Source organism: Tachysurus vachellii, chromosome 2, assembly GCF_030014155.1.
Source record: "Tachysurus vachellii isolate PV-2020 chromosome 2, HZAU_Pvac_v1, whole genome shotgun sequence".
NCBI lineage: Eukaryota > Metazoa > Chordata > Actinopteri > Siluriformes > Bagridae > Tachysurus > Tachysurus vachellii.
Window position 1 is genome coordinate 10,101,963 of NC_083461.1, and position 15,976 is coordinate 10,117,938.

Here is a 15,976-nt window from a genome sequence, read left to right on the forward strand (position 1 = left end):
CTCCGCATGTTTATGTGATTACCTGTTTCTAATGACACCATGAACGAACCACAGTGAAACCGCGTGAACTGCGGTTATTAACTCAAAAACTATTTTAAGTAGGCCTCATTTTAAGTCTCTTAACAGGGTTATATACTCTAGCATTTACATATGCCATGGGGAATCTGGGACAGTTATGTGTGGACAAATCTGTCACTGTTTGAGGGTTTAAAACAAGAACCAGTACCATTTTCATTACAGTAAATGATTAAATGTCTTGGGTATGGACTTATCCACCAGGCTAATGCTTCAGACTATATAGGTTCACTTTCAGCTAGAGAAGTTGCATTGTAATAGTAACATGTGTCTGATATGGGATGCTACTGTCAAAAGATTAGCAGCATACATTAGAAAGATTGACTCAAGTTATTAAATAATTAAATAAATAAATAAATAAATAAATAAATAAATAAATAAATAAACAGACAACCTATTCACACAGGCGTCTGTATGTGTTCAGGTGATTTGAGTACATGGGTTTGAGCTGACATTTATGACTGGTTAAACGCTGCTGTGTGTGACCAAAGGAGTGACGCATTGCAGGTACAAACGAGCCAATCAGAAACTTCCGCACGACCGCATCACACGCAGTAATCATCCGCAATCAAATAGTCCTTGCGTGTTTTAGCGAATAATTTTCTTAGTTAAACAAAAAACTCATTTGTTTCACTTCTGAAGTGTATATTTATCGATATTCTTTTAAATCGTTTGCGGTTCGAGTATGTAATATTTCAGTATTTGCGACAGGCTCTTCGCCAGAATGCAGATAAGCCGGCGGATGGATACATATACAGGGGAGGCGTTTTATGTACAACCGTCAAGGCGGGTCTGCACTGTAGTGAGTTCTGTGTTCACCATTACAGAGGTCTATATTCGGGACAGAACGCTAGCAAAATAGCAAAATGGTGAGTACATTTTAAACTAATTCACTTCTATTTCTATCCTATATACGATTATCGTTTTGTGAACGCTTTAATATGATTGTTTTTGCCAATAAAAGCAGGCGTTAATGCTGTATGAACGTTACATCATAGCTGACTGTTATACAGGCTGCTTATTATAGAGCAGGAATAAGTGTATATAAGTATACAATCTAGTCATCGACCTATACTATATATTAATATATATACATATTACTACCTAACATATTTATATAAGTATATATTCGCGTTTATGAGTTCATTCATTTACACAGTTTTATAGTTTAGTAGCTAGCCTTGTAGCTAGCTGATTTAGCTACAATACTGTACAATACTGGTTAAGTGACGATACATATAAGTTGGATTTTATTGGTTAGGAAATGAACTAACTAACTCTAATTATAGGGGCGTTATTTTATATTTGAGGTGAAGTTTATTTTATTTCCTATAGCTAGGTAACTGCTAACTGAACTGTTTTTTTTTTTTTATCAACCTTCCCGCCTTGGTGGAGATAAAAAAGCGCCAATGATTCATTGAGTTCTTTCATTTTGTTCTGTTCAGGTTGAAGAGCTCACAATCTTCCTTGCTATCAGCAAGTTAGTTAGAGTAGTTTGTACCAAGGCTAACTTTCGATACTTGTTGTCGATCTGGTAAATTATACGTTTATAATGTCACACGTGCGACTAAACATGTTTAATACAAAGATGGTTTTCGATCAACATACTATATAATAGTCTAGTTACTTAATCTAACAGTCTAATGTCTGTATGCATAGATACAGTGGCGTGTTTAATGACCGGATAAATATCTAAATGGGATCAAATTAACAGGAGGACATAGAAAAGAGAAAGAATAAATGGTATTCATGTTGCACAATAATCTTTTGCAGCCTTCAAGATTTTTATTTTTTTAATTCATGCATCTATTTATTTATTTTTTTTTCCCAACAGAATAAGAGTAATAACCCTGTAATTTACACTGGCCACACCTGAACACTGTTAATTCATTGTTTGAGCTGGTTTATCCATGCGAATAAAAAAGCTTCTCAAATTTCTGTCTTTGCATTGTGTGTTTTAGGTGTGTTCACAATTTGAAATTGATGTTTAACATAAGAGCTGCTTGATTATTTCAAGGGAAATTGCACACACAGCCTACTGGGTAGTAAAGCTTCAGGGTTTGAGTCTACACAAGGTACACGATGTTAGTCTGTCCCATCAGGATTAAGTTTCGTATAAGGGAAGGCCCACTGATGCGTCAACCTGTGAAGTGATTGTTTCCTCTCAGACAGCATGAATTACAAGAATTTTCACACCCTCGGCACCCTGTTTGGAGTTGTGGGATGAGGGCGGGTAGTGTGTGGGTTTAGTGAAGTGATTTTAAAAAAGAAAGAAAGAAAAAGATGTGCACACTCCATTGGTTAAAAAAAAAAAAAAAATGTTCTTTGTGTTTTGTAATGTTCTTGAAATGTTTAAACCAACTCACAAGCGTTTTCCTGATTTTTGTCTATTTTTTACAGGCTGATCAACTGACAGAAGAGCAGATTGCTGGTATGGTCATAAACTTGTCTTCTCTCTCTATCTCTCCTCCCCCCTCCTTTTCTTTCTTATTTTTTTAACGCACCTATTCTTTCTCTGCACACTCTTTGTTGCATGGTTTCTTGCAGTCCTGCCAGCAACTTGTGTGCTGTTAGATTGTCATCTCTCTTGTTTCCTTTTAAGGTGGGTTTGTGGACAAGCTTGTGTTGGCTAACTGGGTGCATCTGTGGGTTGGTCCAGAAAAAGTGAGATCACTTCCTCACAAGGACTATTAAATAAAAAGCTGTAGGCGTTGGGAAATATGTGGGAATAAATACTTAATTCATGACATTTTCTTAAGGTTTTCTTTGTTTTGGCTTTGGTTACGCTTTGTGTTTGTATATTTTAGGGTATTATTATTATTATTTGTTTTTTCCTTAGAATGTTTTTTTTAAATAAAGATGTTGTGGTTTGCTGTGGTTTTACAGTCTCCTGAATTTTTTATTTATTTTTTTACATTTATTATATCACTTGCCTACAATTACACATTACAATGTTGGGGCAGCTTTTCCCAGAGGCATGTAAAAAATCCCCTTTTGTAACTTGTAGACTTTTACTGATCTCTCCAACCTCATGCAGAAGGCAGTGTCATTAGCTTGGCCTTAGACTTGTTGGCGTGGGCCAGCGTTGCCATGGCTGCAGTTTGTTTGTACGTCTACTACAGCTCCCTCCTGCTCTAGACATTTCGGTCAAGGCATTGTTGGTTACTGTGTCTTGGTAACGGTCATAAATACAACTGTCTGAAAAGATTGGAATTGATCAGGTTGCCAGCACAGTGACTTTTCTGCCTTTTTGTGTGGAAAAAAAACAGCTGTTTTTAATCTGCATTGATTTAGTTGTGGACCTTTTCTTAACAAAAAGGTGTTCTGGTTCCTGCTATAAACAATCTAGGCATGGCATTCTGTGTGGAAGGCTGTGGGTTTTATGTATAGTAGTAGATAGAAAAAGAAAAATATGAACTGTGATGAGAAGCTCGACATGTTTATTCTATGCATCTTGACTCTATACTTGTGTCCTGACAGAATTCAAAGAGGCCTTCTCGCTATTTGACAAAGATGGAGATGGCACCATTACCACTAAAGAGCTTGGTACAGTGATGCGTTCTCTTGGGCAGAACCCAACGGAAGCTGAACTTCAGGATATGATCAATGAAGTGGATGCAGATGGTGAGCACACATTAAACTACTTTGGTTGATCTGGGTAATGGGAACATTTTAAGTCTTTATCTGAACTGCTAATTATGAGTATGAGGGTTTACATATGACCCTGTGCAGCTCAACATGTTTCTCTGCTGTGACTTGCTTAGGTAATGGAACAATAGACTTTCCAGAGTTCTTGACCATGATGGCAAGGAAGATGAAAGACACAGACAGTGAGGAAGAGATCAGGGAAGCTTTCAGAGTATTTGACAAGGTACCCTATCTGTTGGTTTTGTCGGTAAAAGTAATGGGTGCCCATTTGTTTCTAAACCATTGCTTAATTGCCTGTATACATTCAGGATGGAAATGGATACATCAGTGCTGCTGAGCTGCGTCATGTCATGACAAACTTGGGGGAGAAGTTAACAGACGAGGAAGTTGATGAAATGATCAGAGAAGCAGATATTGATGGTGATGGCCAGGTCAATTATGAAGGTATGGGTGCCAGGTCTGGTTTTGTAAAAGCATTAAAACCTTTTAAAAGTATAACTCTGAAGTAAAACACCCTTTTCTCTTTCCACAGAATTTGTACAGATGATGACAGCGAAGTGAAATCCTTGTACAGAATTTCTTGTATAAAACTATTTGCCTTTTCTTTTTAATCTATGTAAAATGTTTCATTTTAGTTCTCCCCATCTTCTACTGTCCAAAGGAACTGCATGTGTAATTTTTCTTTGTTTCGCCCCTTTCCACACTTGGTAATTGTTAACATTTTGATTTAGTGGGCTGGCACAGGACCAGGTGATGGGTATAGGCAGACAGTTTGGCTGGCACTACCTTGATTTTACGCTTTTTGCAGTCTTTCACCTCATGGCTGGAGTTCAATTGATTCCAATTCCTTTTTTTCCCCCCCTCTCTCTTTCTTTCCTGTTTTGAGGAACTGCTCTGCATGGACAACGGACTACATATAAAAGTGGGGGAAAAAATCCTCAACATTGCACTATTGCAACATCAGTGAATTAAATACTAACGGGTTTATCGGCAGGTACTCGTACACTATAGTCTTTTTGTATTTCTGTTCTCTCGTTATTACTATGCTTTATAATTAGTCACTTTTTCTTTGTTAACTGCTTATGGCACAGCCATGCCTCAAAGAATCCATTCCAAGTTGTATATTTGTTTTCCAATAAAATTAACAATTAATCCCAAATGCCTTTTTGCCCATTTGATAAGTTTTTTTCTTTTCAGCTGAGATGGGAGTTCAGATACAGTTTATTTGAATCAGAGTTTTACATAGTTAAAGCTATTTAAAGTAATCATGGTCACACGGTCAACACGATTTTGTTTGCAGTAAAATAATTTCCTTTACAATTCAGGTGGAATCTCCATTTTTACTCCGGTACAATTTACATGGCTCAATACTTGTAGATGACCTGGAATTGTGGGACAGAGATTTGCTTGTAAATACAATAACACAGTCCCACATGCAGGATTTATTTATTTTTTGATCATCAGATTAGCTAGAGCCGTTTTTAGTATTGTTTTTTTTTTTTTTTAGTATAAATTTTAAGCAATTTAAGGTGTAGTATCTTATTATTCTAAATGTTTCCATCCATTGATTGCATGTTCTCTCCTCACATCAATGTTTTCCCATCAATGCTAATGCTCAGCTTGATGTCTATCAGAGCACTGCCATTTCCTTAAATGGGGCTGTTGAAAAGCAGCCACAGTTCACTGTGGATGTACAAAAGGATGGAAAGTGGAAAGGCAAACATGTTGCCTGAGTATCTTTTGTTAATGTGCATAGATGGTGCTGGCTGACAAAGCCTTTTGGAGCTCAATTAGGTGTAGGTGGGATTCAAGGGTTGCTCCCTAAATATGAATGATAAAGTTTCTTAACAAACCATAATGTCCAGACTAGCTCTTTTTCTAGCAAGGGTTGAAGGACCATCCAAAGGGGACAGGATTTTTGGGTTCTGGAGATGACAAAATGTTGCTTATATTTAGAAATCCATTTTGGAGTGTGTTAATTTTGCTACCTTTTTGGACAGTTACCATCAGATTTTTTTCTAGATTGTTTGCAGTAAAACCTCATTAAACCCCCTGGGAATTAAGGGGCAATCAGTTTTTTCATATCCTCATGTGCTGGGTAAATAAGACTTTTTACCAGTTTTTGAAAATGACAACTTTTTAGAGATGAAAATGTCTCCCTATTGGCAGAATAGATGTGCTGTGACAATACAAGTAGTTCTTAATAGCCATGAGAGATAAAATCAATGTTTAATGCAGGGTTTTACCCTGATAGGGTAAATACGCATATATGGTTATATATAAGATGCAAAATTGGCTGAATGATATTGGTTTATCAAAGATGGCTTTCATCACTCTCATCAATTTTCCTCATGATGGAAATGCATCCTCTTCTCCGATGGTGTTTTCGTCAGATGTTCTGGCTGTCTATCTCCAAGAGATGCTGGTTATATATATTGCTCAGCAAGGACATGGTATGTGCCTGTCCTATAATGGGTTAGTTACCTTGTGTGTGAAAAGTGAAGTGACATACGGCTAACTATGGTGACCCAAACTCAGAATTTGTTCTCTGCATTTAACCCATCCAAAGTGCGCACACACACACCATGAACACACACCCGGAGCAGTGGGCAGCCATTTATGCTGCGGCGCCCGGGGAGCAGTTAGGGGGCTATGGTGCCTTGCTCAAGGGCACCTCAGTCGTGGCCAGCCCGAGACCCGAACCCACAACCTTCGGGTTACGAGTCAGACTCAAACCATTAAGCCACGACTGCCCTGTGTGCACCCCTACCCAGCACACTGACACTTAAGATCATCTTTCTCCTTGGCCCTGGCTGTTCACCATCTCTGCACATGGTTTAGTAATCGCTTGGGTCATTATCACATGCTGCTGATGGATGTGTGTGCACACTCCTGAGCCCCCAGTTACTTCTGTTGTTGCTATGATAAATGAACAAGGGTGTCCAATAGTCCTTTGTGCCCTTTTCTATTTTTTCCCCCTGCTTCAGTACTGTGCTTGATCACATTCTTCTTGTGAAGGAAAAGTGTTTATGCTTTTAAGATGAGGCTGTCTGGTACCAACGATAGCCTCATCTTAAAAGCATAAACACTTTTCCTTTCACCTGAATACACACCAGTATTAGGAAGCCTAGAAAATGGAAACTGAAAGTGAGTCAGTAGATAAGAGTCTAAGCAAATAAATCCTCTATAAGTGCCAAAGAATCACTGCTGGGAAAAGTGGCATTTGAGCAAGGCAGTATACTTCTTTATCTTGGTCTTGGTATACTCAGTTCTGCAGATTTTAGTGTTTTCCCTGTTCCCAACACAGCTGATTCAAATGATGAACCATTTCATTTATTAAGAATCCTCATTTAACTAGAATTGGATATTAAAGAACACGGAAAACTCTAAAATGTGCAGACCAGGGGGGTCTCCAAGACTGAGGGTTACCAACCATACTTGAACAACTATATTCTACAGTCCTTGTATTTAACCAACACTTTTTGGATATAATGCCAGCCCCCAAGTCCCCTGTTGATTAATGGCCTGCTTTTTGCACATCATACCTTTTGGACAGGTCAGGGTCCCATCCAAGTGAACTCCTGGTAATGGAGCAGTTATTAAAATAATAATAATGCTTGGCAGCCACTGCCACAGCTGATCACTATAATAAAGGCTTTGCTGGACAGGCTTAACAGCATGTGGCTAAATTAACACCTCTTGTACATACAGACCCTGTCCTTCTAAAAGGATTGGATGCAACCTGCACATGACGTATAAACTGCTGCTGCTGCAAGTTGGTCACCAGGAGTACATACCTTATACCGTGGTAAAAAGTATTTACCCCCTTGGTTTTTGTCCTGATTTTCTGCGGTCTGTACCATTGGATTTACACAAAAACGCTTATTACATTAAAGGTGCAAAATATTTTTATTTTAAAACAATGATTACGACAAACAAACAGAAACCTTAAATAAGTCATAGTCCAACCAATTAACTTCATAAGTTCCATAATTGGTTGATTAAGGTCCACTCGTGTGCAGTGTCACATGATCTGTCACATGATGTCAATATTAATACACCTGGTTTGACAGACCACTGAGTCTATAACACTTCTATGAAAGCCACATGTAGACCAAGGAACTCTTAAAACACTTGTGATATATAGATCAGGGTTGGGAGAGAAAGAATATGGCATCCCTACAAACCTGACAAGAGATTCCACCCACCAAAACTCACAGACCAGGCAAGAAGAGCATTAATCAGAGATGCAACAAAAACCCCAAAGATAACGCTAAAGGAGCTTCAAAGATCCACAGTGAATATGGAAATATCTGTCCATAGGAACAGTGGAATACTACTATTTATACTGTAGTATGGCTGTAGTATGGCAAACTCCCTTATCCAGAGTGACTTTGGAGTCTCGATAAATTATTCATCTTCACTGGTTGACTAAGCTTGTGCCAGACTAGGCTTAGGATACCATCAGTCTAAAAAAAAGTTTGTGTTTCAGGAAGAGGTCTTTACACGTTGTTTAAAGCCAGCCAGTGACCTATAAGAGAGATGTTGGGAACAGTCAAGAAAACACTGCCAAAATTGCCAAACAGCATGTGTCTGACAATCTAAGCACATGGAAGAATCTTCTCTGGTCAGATGAGACTAAAATCGAGCATTTTAGCCATTAAGGACAATGCAAGATGTGGCACAAACCCAACGCTTCCCATTGCCTTGAGAACACCATTCCCAGAGTCAAGCATGGTGATTCCGGCAGAAACCAGAAAACTGGTAAGGATTGAAGGAAAAATTGATGCCACTAGATACAGGGCAGTTCTTGAAGAAAACCTGTTTCAGTCTGCCAGAAATTTAGGACTAGGAAAGATGTTTATCTTCCAGCAGGACAATGATCCGTAACTTACTGCTAAAAGTACATTGCACTAGGAACTGGGATTTTGCCCATTTTTCAAGGCAAAACTACTCCAGCTCCTTCAAGGTTGTTGGGTTGAATTGGTGCATAGCAAGTTTCAAGTCAAAGCCCAGATCTCAAACCAGTTGAGAGTCAGTGCCTAGATTTTCTAAGCCAATAGAGACATACCTGCGAAACTATTCCAGGTTGTAATGCAGAAAAACAGGACAAACACCAATGGGGTGAATACCTTTGCAACCCACTGTAAAACTCAACGATGTAAGAATTTGCATGACTTATTTAACAGGAAACGTTATTGCTTGCTCACTTCGTTTGTATTAAATTCATCACCCTCATTTTTTTTAGATGAGTAAAATAGATTTTATAAACAGGATTAGATTAATAACCTGCCACAAATATACATCATACATACCTAATAACTTTCTCAATTTATGTATTCATCAAATACAGACAGTGAAGTCAAATTGAAGAGACGTTATTAGGTGTCTGTCTTTGGATGGCCTGGTGTGGGACGTTGTTGGTCAGAGAACTGCATAATCTGATTTCATACTGGTGTTACTTTCGTCTTTCTAGAAAAGCAGGGATAGATAGAAGCAATGTGCGCTATTTCTGCCTGCATGCCTGCAAGGCTTTGGGACGTGCCGGTGAGGGGGGAGGGCTGCTGAAAATAGTGGAAAGCAATTAGAATATCACAAAGTTCAGCTCCTGGAGGCAGCACTCATGAGAGTTTTTCAAACATTAGAACTGTTCTGAAATGTTCTGAGTGTGCAGTTGGTATAGGAAATGGAGAGAGTGTGAAACAGAGAATGAAAGAGTGTGCAAAAAGGTGGGGGTTTGTGAAGTGACATCACAGGAAATTTAGCCACGGGGATCTGAAACCAAAAGGAGAGCGTTTTCTATTGCACAAAAGACTCTTTTCAGGAATGGAAATGTTAGAGGCTGAGATTATAAGTGCCTGTCTCTCAGGACTACTAAGTGCAGAGCAAATGGAAACGAACTAAACTAAACCACAAGAATAGGGCAGTGTGGTTAGCTTAGATGTGCACTGTAGTTTTTGTGGGAGAGTCACCATTTTTGTATTCCTGTCTATATGTACTGGAAAAACTGGGCGTTGACATCACTTTCTCAGAAAGTCGGCTTCAAATACTTGATGGTTAACCTCCTAGAATAGGAATCCTTATCACCTTCTTTCATTCTCATTCTTCCCTCAGCTTCATGAGCTAGCAGATACTACAAGATACACATATGAATGAGAAATGAAAAACACATAGCAGCATAGTCCTGCTCTCAGTAGTTCTCATTTCCTGATGGTGTAATGAATCGAAGGTTTTCCAAATCTACTGATAATTTAAAGGGCAAAAATATAACATGACTGATCATGTAGGATGGATGAATAGCATTCTTCCACAAGATATCAGTTGGTATATTGAAAATGGTAGTAGAGCGCACAGTGCAAGTATGTCCAAAATCATCCAAGGGTGTGTTGCGATCTTGAGATCTGCAAAGGCCATAGTATAAGTGATTTACATCACTTTCATCCTTAAACCAAAGCATTCAGGGAGCTCTTGTGAGCCCTGAGACCGCTGGGAACATCCTGGAAGAGACCACTCCCATCAAGATAGAAACATTTCATAGGATAATAAGGAAAAAGGTCAGAAGAAATAGATAGCAGCTTCACTTGTATTCTGATAATATTACAACATTCAGATCCTGGTTGCTTAAGTTGTTCATTCACTTTTAACGGATAAGGCTTTTAGTGAGAAAATTCAGTTGTAGGCTACTAGGGGTACTTTTTCAATCATAATAAAATACATTGCAGTCCATGGGCACTGATGAGTGGAGCTGTTATGACATTTTTTCCACTGCCAGAGCAGTTTTATTTTTATAGCCTCTCTGAATGACTGAGACTTTGACTGAGTATAAAAGCAGAGAAGTGTCAGGTAATAAAACCTTACTATCACTATGTTACTACTATACTATAATGGCTGGGGAATAAATATTAAGAAATATGAGCAATCAGTTTTTATGATGCATTAAAACATGTGTGCTGTTTATGGTGATTGATATCAGTCTCATTCACTTCTTTGTTATTCTGACACAGGGATGAAAACGATGCACGCAATTTCAATGGCACCAATAATACAAGCCACACATTCATTTTCCACTATAGTCTTTTTTCTTCCCAAATACTATAAGATGCTATAATGAGCTGACAAATTTCTTCCACTTTCTAAATAGATTTCCAGACTTTCCATGTTCGGGTACCTTGAAATAATAAAAATAACCATAATTTTCCACGGCATGAAATGAATTGATCTAATGTTTGAAGGTCATTAAATATGTCTAATGGGAAAACATAAAATGCGGTATGCCTTAGTAAAAATAATTCATGCAGAAAATTGGATTGTCCATTCTAAAACATTTCCTAAACTGTTGTACATCCCATGGACCAGCACAAAACATATCTCTATATAGGATATGAGTGAAAACATTTGTCAAAGTCTTCACAGGATTTCTGTATGGCACAGAGATATGATATTGAGTTTTAATGTTTCTTTGGCATGCTGTGGGTATCGTAATGTAATCATGCTCATGTTAATCCATTTACAGTCGATCTCCAGCTGTTTGGTGGAGTGGCTGCTCTGCCTCGTCTCAATAATGGCTGCATCTTCTCTAATTGATCCACAATGGCAGTGAAACATGATGATTAATGATGACCAGCTCAGATACACTGCATTTCACTCAGCCGATTACTTCATAAATATTTTTCATGCAGGGATAATTCCATTTCCGTTCCATTTAGAAGAAGATACATACACGATGTTTCAGTTTACGCTTTAGACACAAATGGTCATACTACAGATGTCCGTATATATGGGACGATTTCACGTATTTAATAAGGTAAACCAGCATTCTGTGCTTACTTAGTTTGCGTGACTAATATTTTTAGGACAACTCAAATCAGGGGCATGAAACAACACATAAGGGCTCCAAGCCATCTCTCACTGTTTGTACTCTTTGGGGATTTATATATGTGCATCTCTTGTGATAACCGTGGGAAAAATTCGAAGCACATTCCAGTTTTAGAGATAGATACGACCGATGGGAATTCTGTAGATTTCACTAAGGCCCCAGTGTTGTATTATATATATATATATGCAAGTTTAAATGATGTTTCTGTTTAAAACCACAATTGAAAATTGATAAAGTATACAACAATACCTACAGTTAATTTTATTAGCCATGTGCCATGTATTAGTATTATTCAACAGGTTGGGATAAAAACATTCAGTATAGTTATCAAGAATATGTACTGAGAAACTTTTCTATTGCTTAAAGATTTTTAAAGAAAGAAAAATGTATAATTTCTACTAACTATAAATTGTTTATAATTATGTCCAATGCTGACTTTTTTGTAAGATGCTAGATGTCTGGAAGCGTTGCTCTTGTCAAATTCTTCTGTAAATATAAAATATTAAAACAAATCACTTAATATCTCTCACTTCAAGCATATACCATATCTGTCATTAGCTACAATTTTTTGTAGCCCTTCTGGTCTTTTGTAGCCCTTCTGTGAGGTTCTTCTGGGTTTCCTCTTACTGTCCACAAACTTGCAGGTGGGTTGACTTGCTGTATAAATTTTCCCTGGATGTCAAAGTTTGTGCAAATGGTGCCCTAAAATGGACCATCAACCCATCAGGGGTGAATGCTAATGAAGATAAATTCATTCAACTAGTTGGATCTCCATTACTGATAGTTTCTCAACTGCTTGGATGGCTTAAAGTGGACTACAGTTAGTTCTGTATCCTAAAAGAACAGAAAGTTATGTTGTTGTAGAAAACAATGTGCTTTTTTCACGGCTTCCTTAATATGCAGGAGTCATAAAATCTCTAAGGAAGAGATCAGTGACCTCTTCAGTATCCTTGTCCATGCCTTGGGTAATCCTCTGATCCGTCCAGATGACCCAGAATTTGTGATACGTGTCTATTCTCTGATTTAGGCTCATGGCTACGATTAAAATACCCATATTGTCTCCAAGTTAAACTCCATCACGGAGACCAGCGCATTACCCATGCACACACTCTATTGAGAATTAAATCCCCTGAAATCTCTCTGACCTTAATTCAACCTTTTCTAAAACTCCCCAAAGTACAAGATACGTATTCAAATAAACAATGGCTTGGCAAACAGACTGAAAAAAATCCAATTATTATAAATGACTTGGGAGTTTATTTGACCTTCACATAGATATACAAGCAGGAAAACCAGCTGAAAAAAAAAAATCAACAGACACTGAATAGAATAATAGCCCCCCACCCCCCATACCCCTCAGAGACACATACTTTTCAGCATCTTTAGAAAGTGTTGTGAGGTGAAGCAATAAAGGGAAAGGAGACTAAAATGTCCTCTCTTAGATTCCTCTTGAGTACAGAATCAGTAGTCAAATATTGTAATAAATTCAGAATAGTGATGCAGATCCTATAAATGAAGACTCCAGAAATAAAATTTAGGACATGTCCATGTTTTATGTGTTGCAGCCATATACTTTTTGGCAATATTACATAAAGCAACATTAAAGCATTGAAGTACAGATGTGCAGACATTTGCACAGCTATCAAAGACAGGTCAGATGTGAATTATCCATGGCTCTGCACACCACCTGTGCATTTTTTCCAGTGGCTGTCCAGATGAGATGGCCATGACAGGGCCTCAGTAATAGAGCCAGGCCTGGGAGCCCTGGTGTCCAGTTCCGCTGCTAACACTGGCTCCCGTGGACAGATAGTGCTGCTCTATTGAATGACTCCTGAAACTTTGATGAGACAGAATAGGCCACCACTCTGAAGACAAAAAAAGAGAATGCTGGTGTCCAATAGTGGCACCAGCGTGATGCTGGGTCAACCATGAGACGTGAATAAAGCCTGTTGTGTTAATCTGATGCCACGCTTATATTTCCACAATTCAAGTGGGCAAGGGTGAACTCATTGGTTCTGCCAACTCAATTAAGCTTATAAACAGAGTCAATTCCAGAGCTTAGTTGAAAAGAGAGGCGTTTGAGTGCTTGAGCCAACATGGCCATGATCATGAATTATTGCAGCCAGGATCAGAATATAATGAAACTGTATGATCACAGCTACAGCACCTCATGCAATGCATTACAATACTGTACTGTACACAGTGCACAGAAGTGTAACCACACAATCCTGATACTCTGAAGACTCTGAGATACCAATATAAATATACCGTAAACAGTATCTCTAATAAGACACATTAAACCCATTTCACTTCACTTTCGTGTTAGTTTAAGGACACATTCATAAATATTTGGGTATTCATAGTAAGGTGGACAGAGATACTGTTAAAGAGAGAAAATGAAGTCCGCTATCATGAATTTAAAAGAATACAGAATATCCTGTGCATCTGAGTGGAAATCAATAGAAACAAAATGCATTTTCCCATGACGGTGAAGAGGAGTTGCTCTCATGTTCCACGCAATAAATGGTTGTCCACATGCAGAATGGAGCATGCAGCAGTAAATAGCTCTCTAGAAGATCTTAAATGCTCTATTGGGATCAGCAATGAGAGGAGCATGAGAAAAAAATAAAAGGATTATCTACCCTACCTTTAAGAACTACCCATTATATGGCTTCTATGATAGATAAAAAGAGAGTAATATAGAAGACTTGGATTATTTCTGTCCCTTGTGATTGTGGTATCCAAATTGTATTATCCTCATTCATAATCATTTACCTGTAAGGATCATATTTTCCTGAAGGTTCTATTAAAAAACTGAGGACCACATAAGCATTCTAAGGATCCATCAGATTATCATTGATGAGTTTATGTCATAGAAACAGATGTAGAAATACAAGTGCATCCTAAATAATACACACAAACAGGCCAAGGGTGTCTATGATTAGTTCCTCGAATCCAAGATATTTCATTTATAAGGATGCCACACAAAAGTTATTGTACTCGGTATGTTTACTCAGAAGCGAGTGTCCTCATAACTGGATGTTACTTAGCAGGCAATGCTACTATGATCCTGTTGCTACACTAAGCTTCTATGAACACACAGAGAGATGGCATTTACACTGATTTGTGTAGTATGCGAGGTACCTTCATCTAAATCAATTTAGGTTCAGGTTGTTCATCCACAACTAGTATTTAATATCAAATGTGATTCTGGATGTTGTTAAAAAGAATGAGCTGGTCAATTCTTATGATTTGATTTGGCATAAAGTTGAGTAGTTTGTGGTAGTAATTTGGTGAAAACTCACTCTTTTAGCATGACTCTTTTAGTTCTATTAATTGTCCATATTGTGAAAAAAAAAAAACTGCCTTTTCATAATGTTCTGAAAGGTGTAGTTAAATCTCAGGCATCTCTGTTCTATTTTCTGTATTTTATTAAAATACACAATAATATTTTAACATAAAGTACTATTTTTTTGTTTGTAGTATTTTGTGGGATTTTTTTGAAAGTGGAAAATAATGATTTTTTTTTATATGTATGTATTTATTATGTATAATAAAATTTTTTGTGCATGTTTCTTACAAATCAAAAAAAGGCATTGCAGTAAATTTTAACCAGGATTATGTTTTAAATCATCAGAATCTTAGATAATAATTACTGTCACACATTCCCTTCCCTTTTTATGGTCCATTAAATATTATGTTGTATAACATGTGTGGCCTCAGTGAACTTGACTTCTGGTCGATCTTTAAACCCATGTCATTATGTAAACTTTGGATTAAAAGAGGTCATGTGACCTCTGTCACCACCCTCTCAACCGCAGCCATGTTCCGGCCTTTTCTCCTCTTTCATCCTCTCCACAGATATTTGCACATTTTTCCTCGGAAAACAAATCCAACGGAATAATTCTTTAATTATTCATGCTTCACTGGTGTAGCCATGCCCTAAGGTCTGTGTTCCACTAATGGAGATGGCAGGATGTTTGTGCTGTGTTATAAACGGCTGAGTGAACCCTTCATTGGTCTCAAAAGCAGATCTGCCACTCACTCCAATCAGCTTTGCCTGCTCAATGTCTAATTAAAACTAGACATGCCGATTTCTAGCCCAGGGATGTACATGTGCTCGTGAACGGAGGACTGACTGGTCGAAACCAGAGACGACCCAATAAAGGTTTCTTGTTACAGCTCCACTTTACACACATACCCAGAACAATACACACACATCATGTAATTCTCTGGGTGCTAGATTTAGTAGTAGATGTATTGGCAGATCTATAATTAGGATTATTTGTATTATTCTATGTTAGCTGAAAGTTGCAGATGAGCCACAAAGAACACAGAGTTCAAGAAAAGCCGATGTGATGTTGCTTAGGGCGTCTG

The 15,976-nt window shown here is 37.9% G+C and overlaps 1 protein-coding gene across 1 annotated transcript; it reads left to right on the forward strand.

Annotated features, from left to right (window-relative positions):
* The first annotated feature begins 817 nt into the window (after positions 1-817).
* Positions 818-4,882, forward strand: calm2b (calmodulin 2b, (phosphorylase kinase, delta)). The gene is made up of 6 exons (XM_060896195.1): positions 818-944; positions 2,476-2,506; positions 3,556-3,699; positions 3,840-3,946; positions 4,032-4,167; positions 4,256-4,882. Exons 1-6 carry the CDS (start codon positions 942-944, stop codon positions 4,282-4,284), a joined length of 450 nt encoding a protein of 149 aa, XP_060752178.1. The 5' UTR covers positions 818-941; the 3' UTR covers positions 4,285-4,882.
* Positions 4,883-15,976: the final 11,094 nt, after the last annotated feature.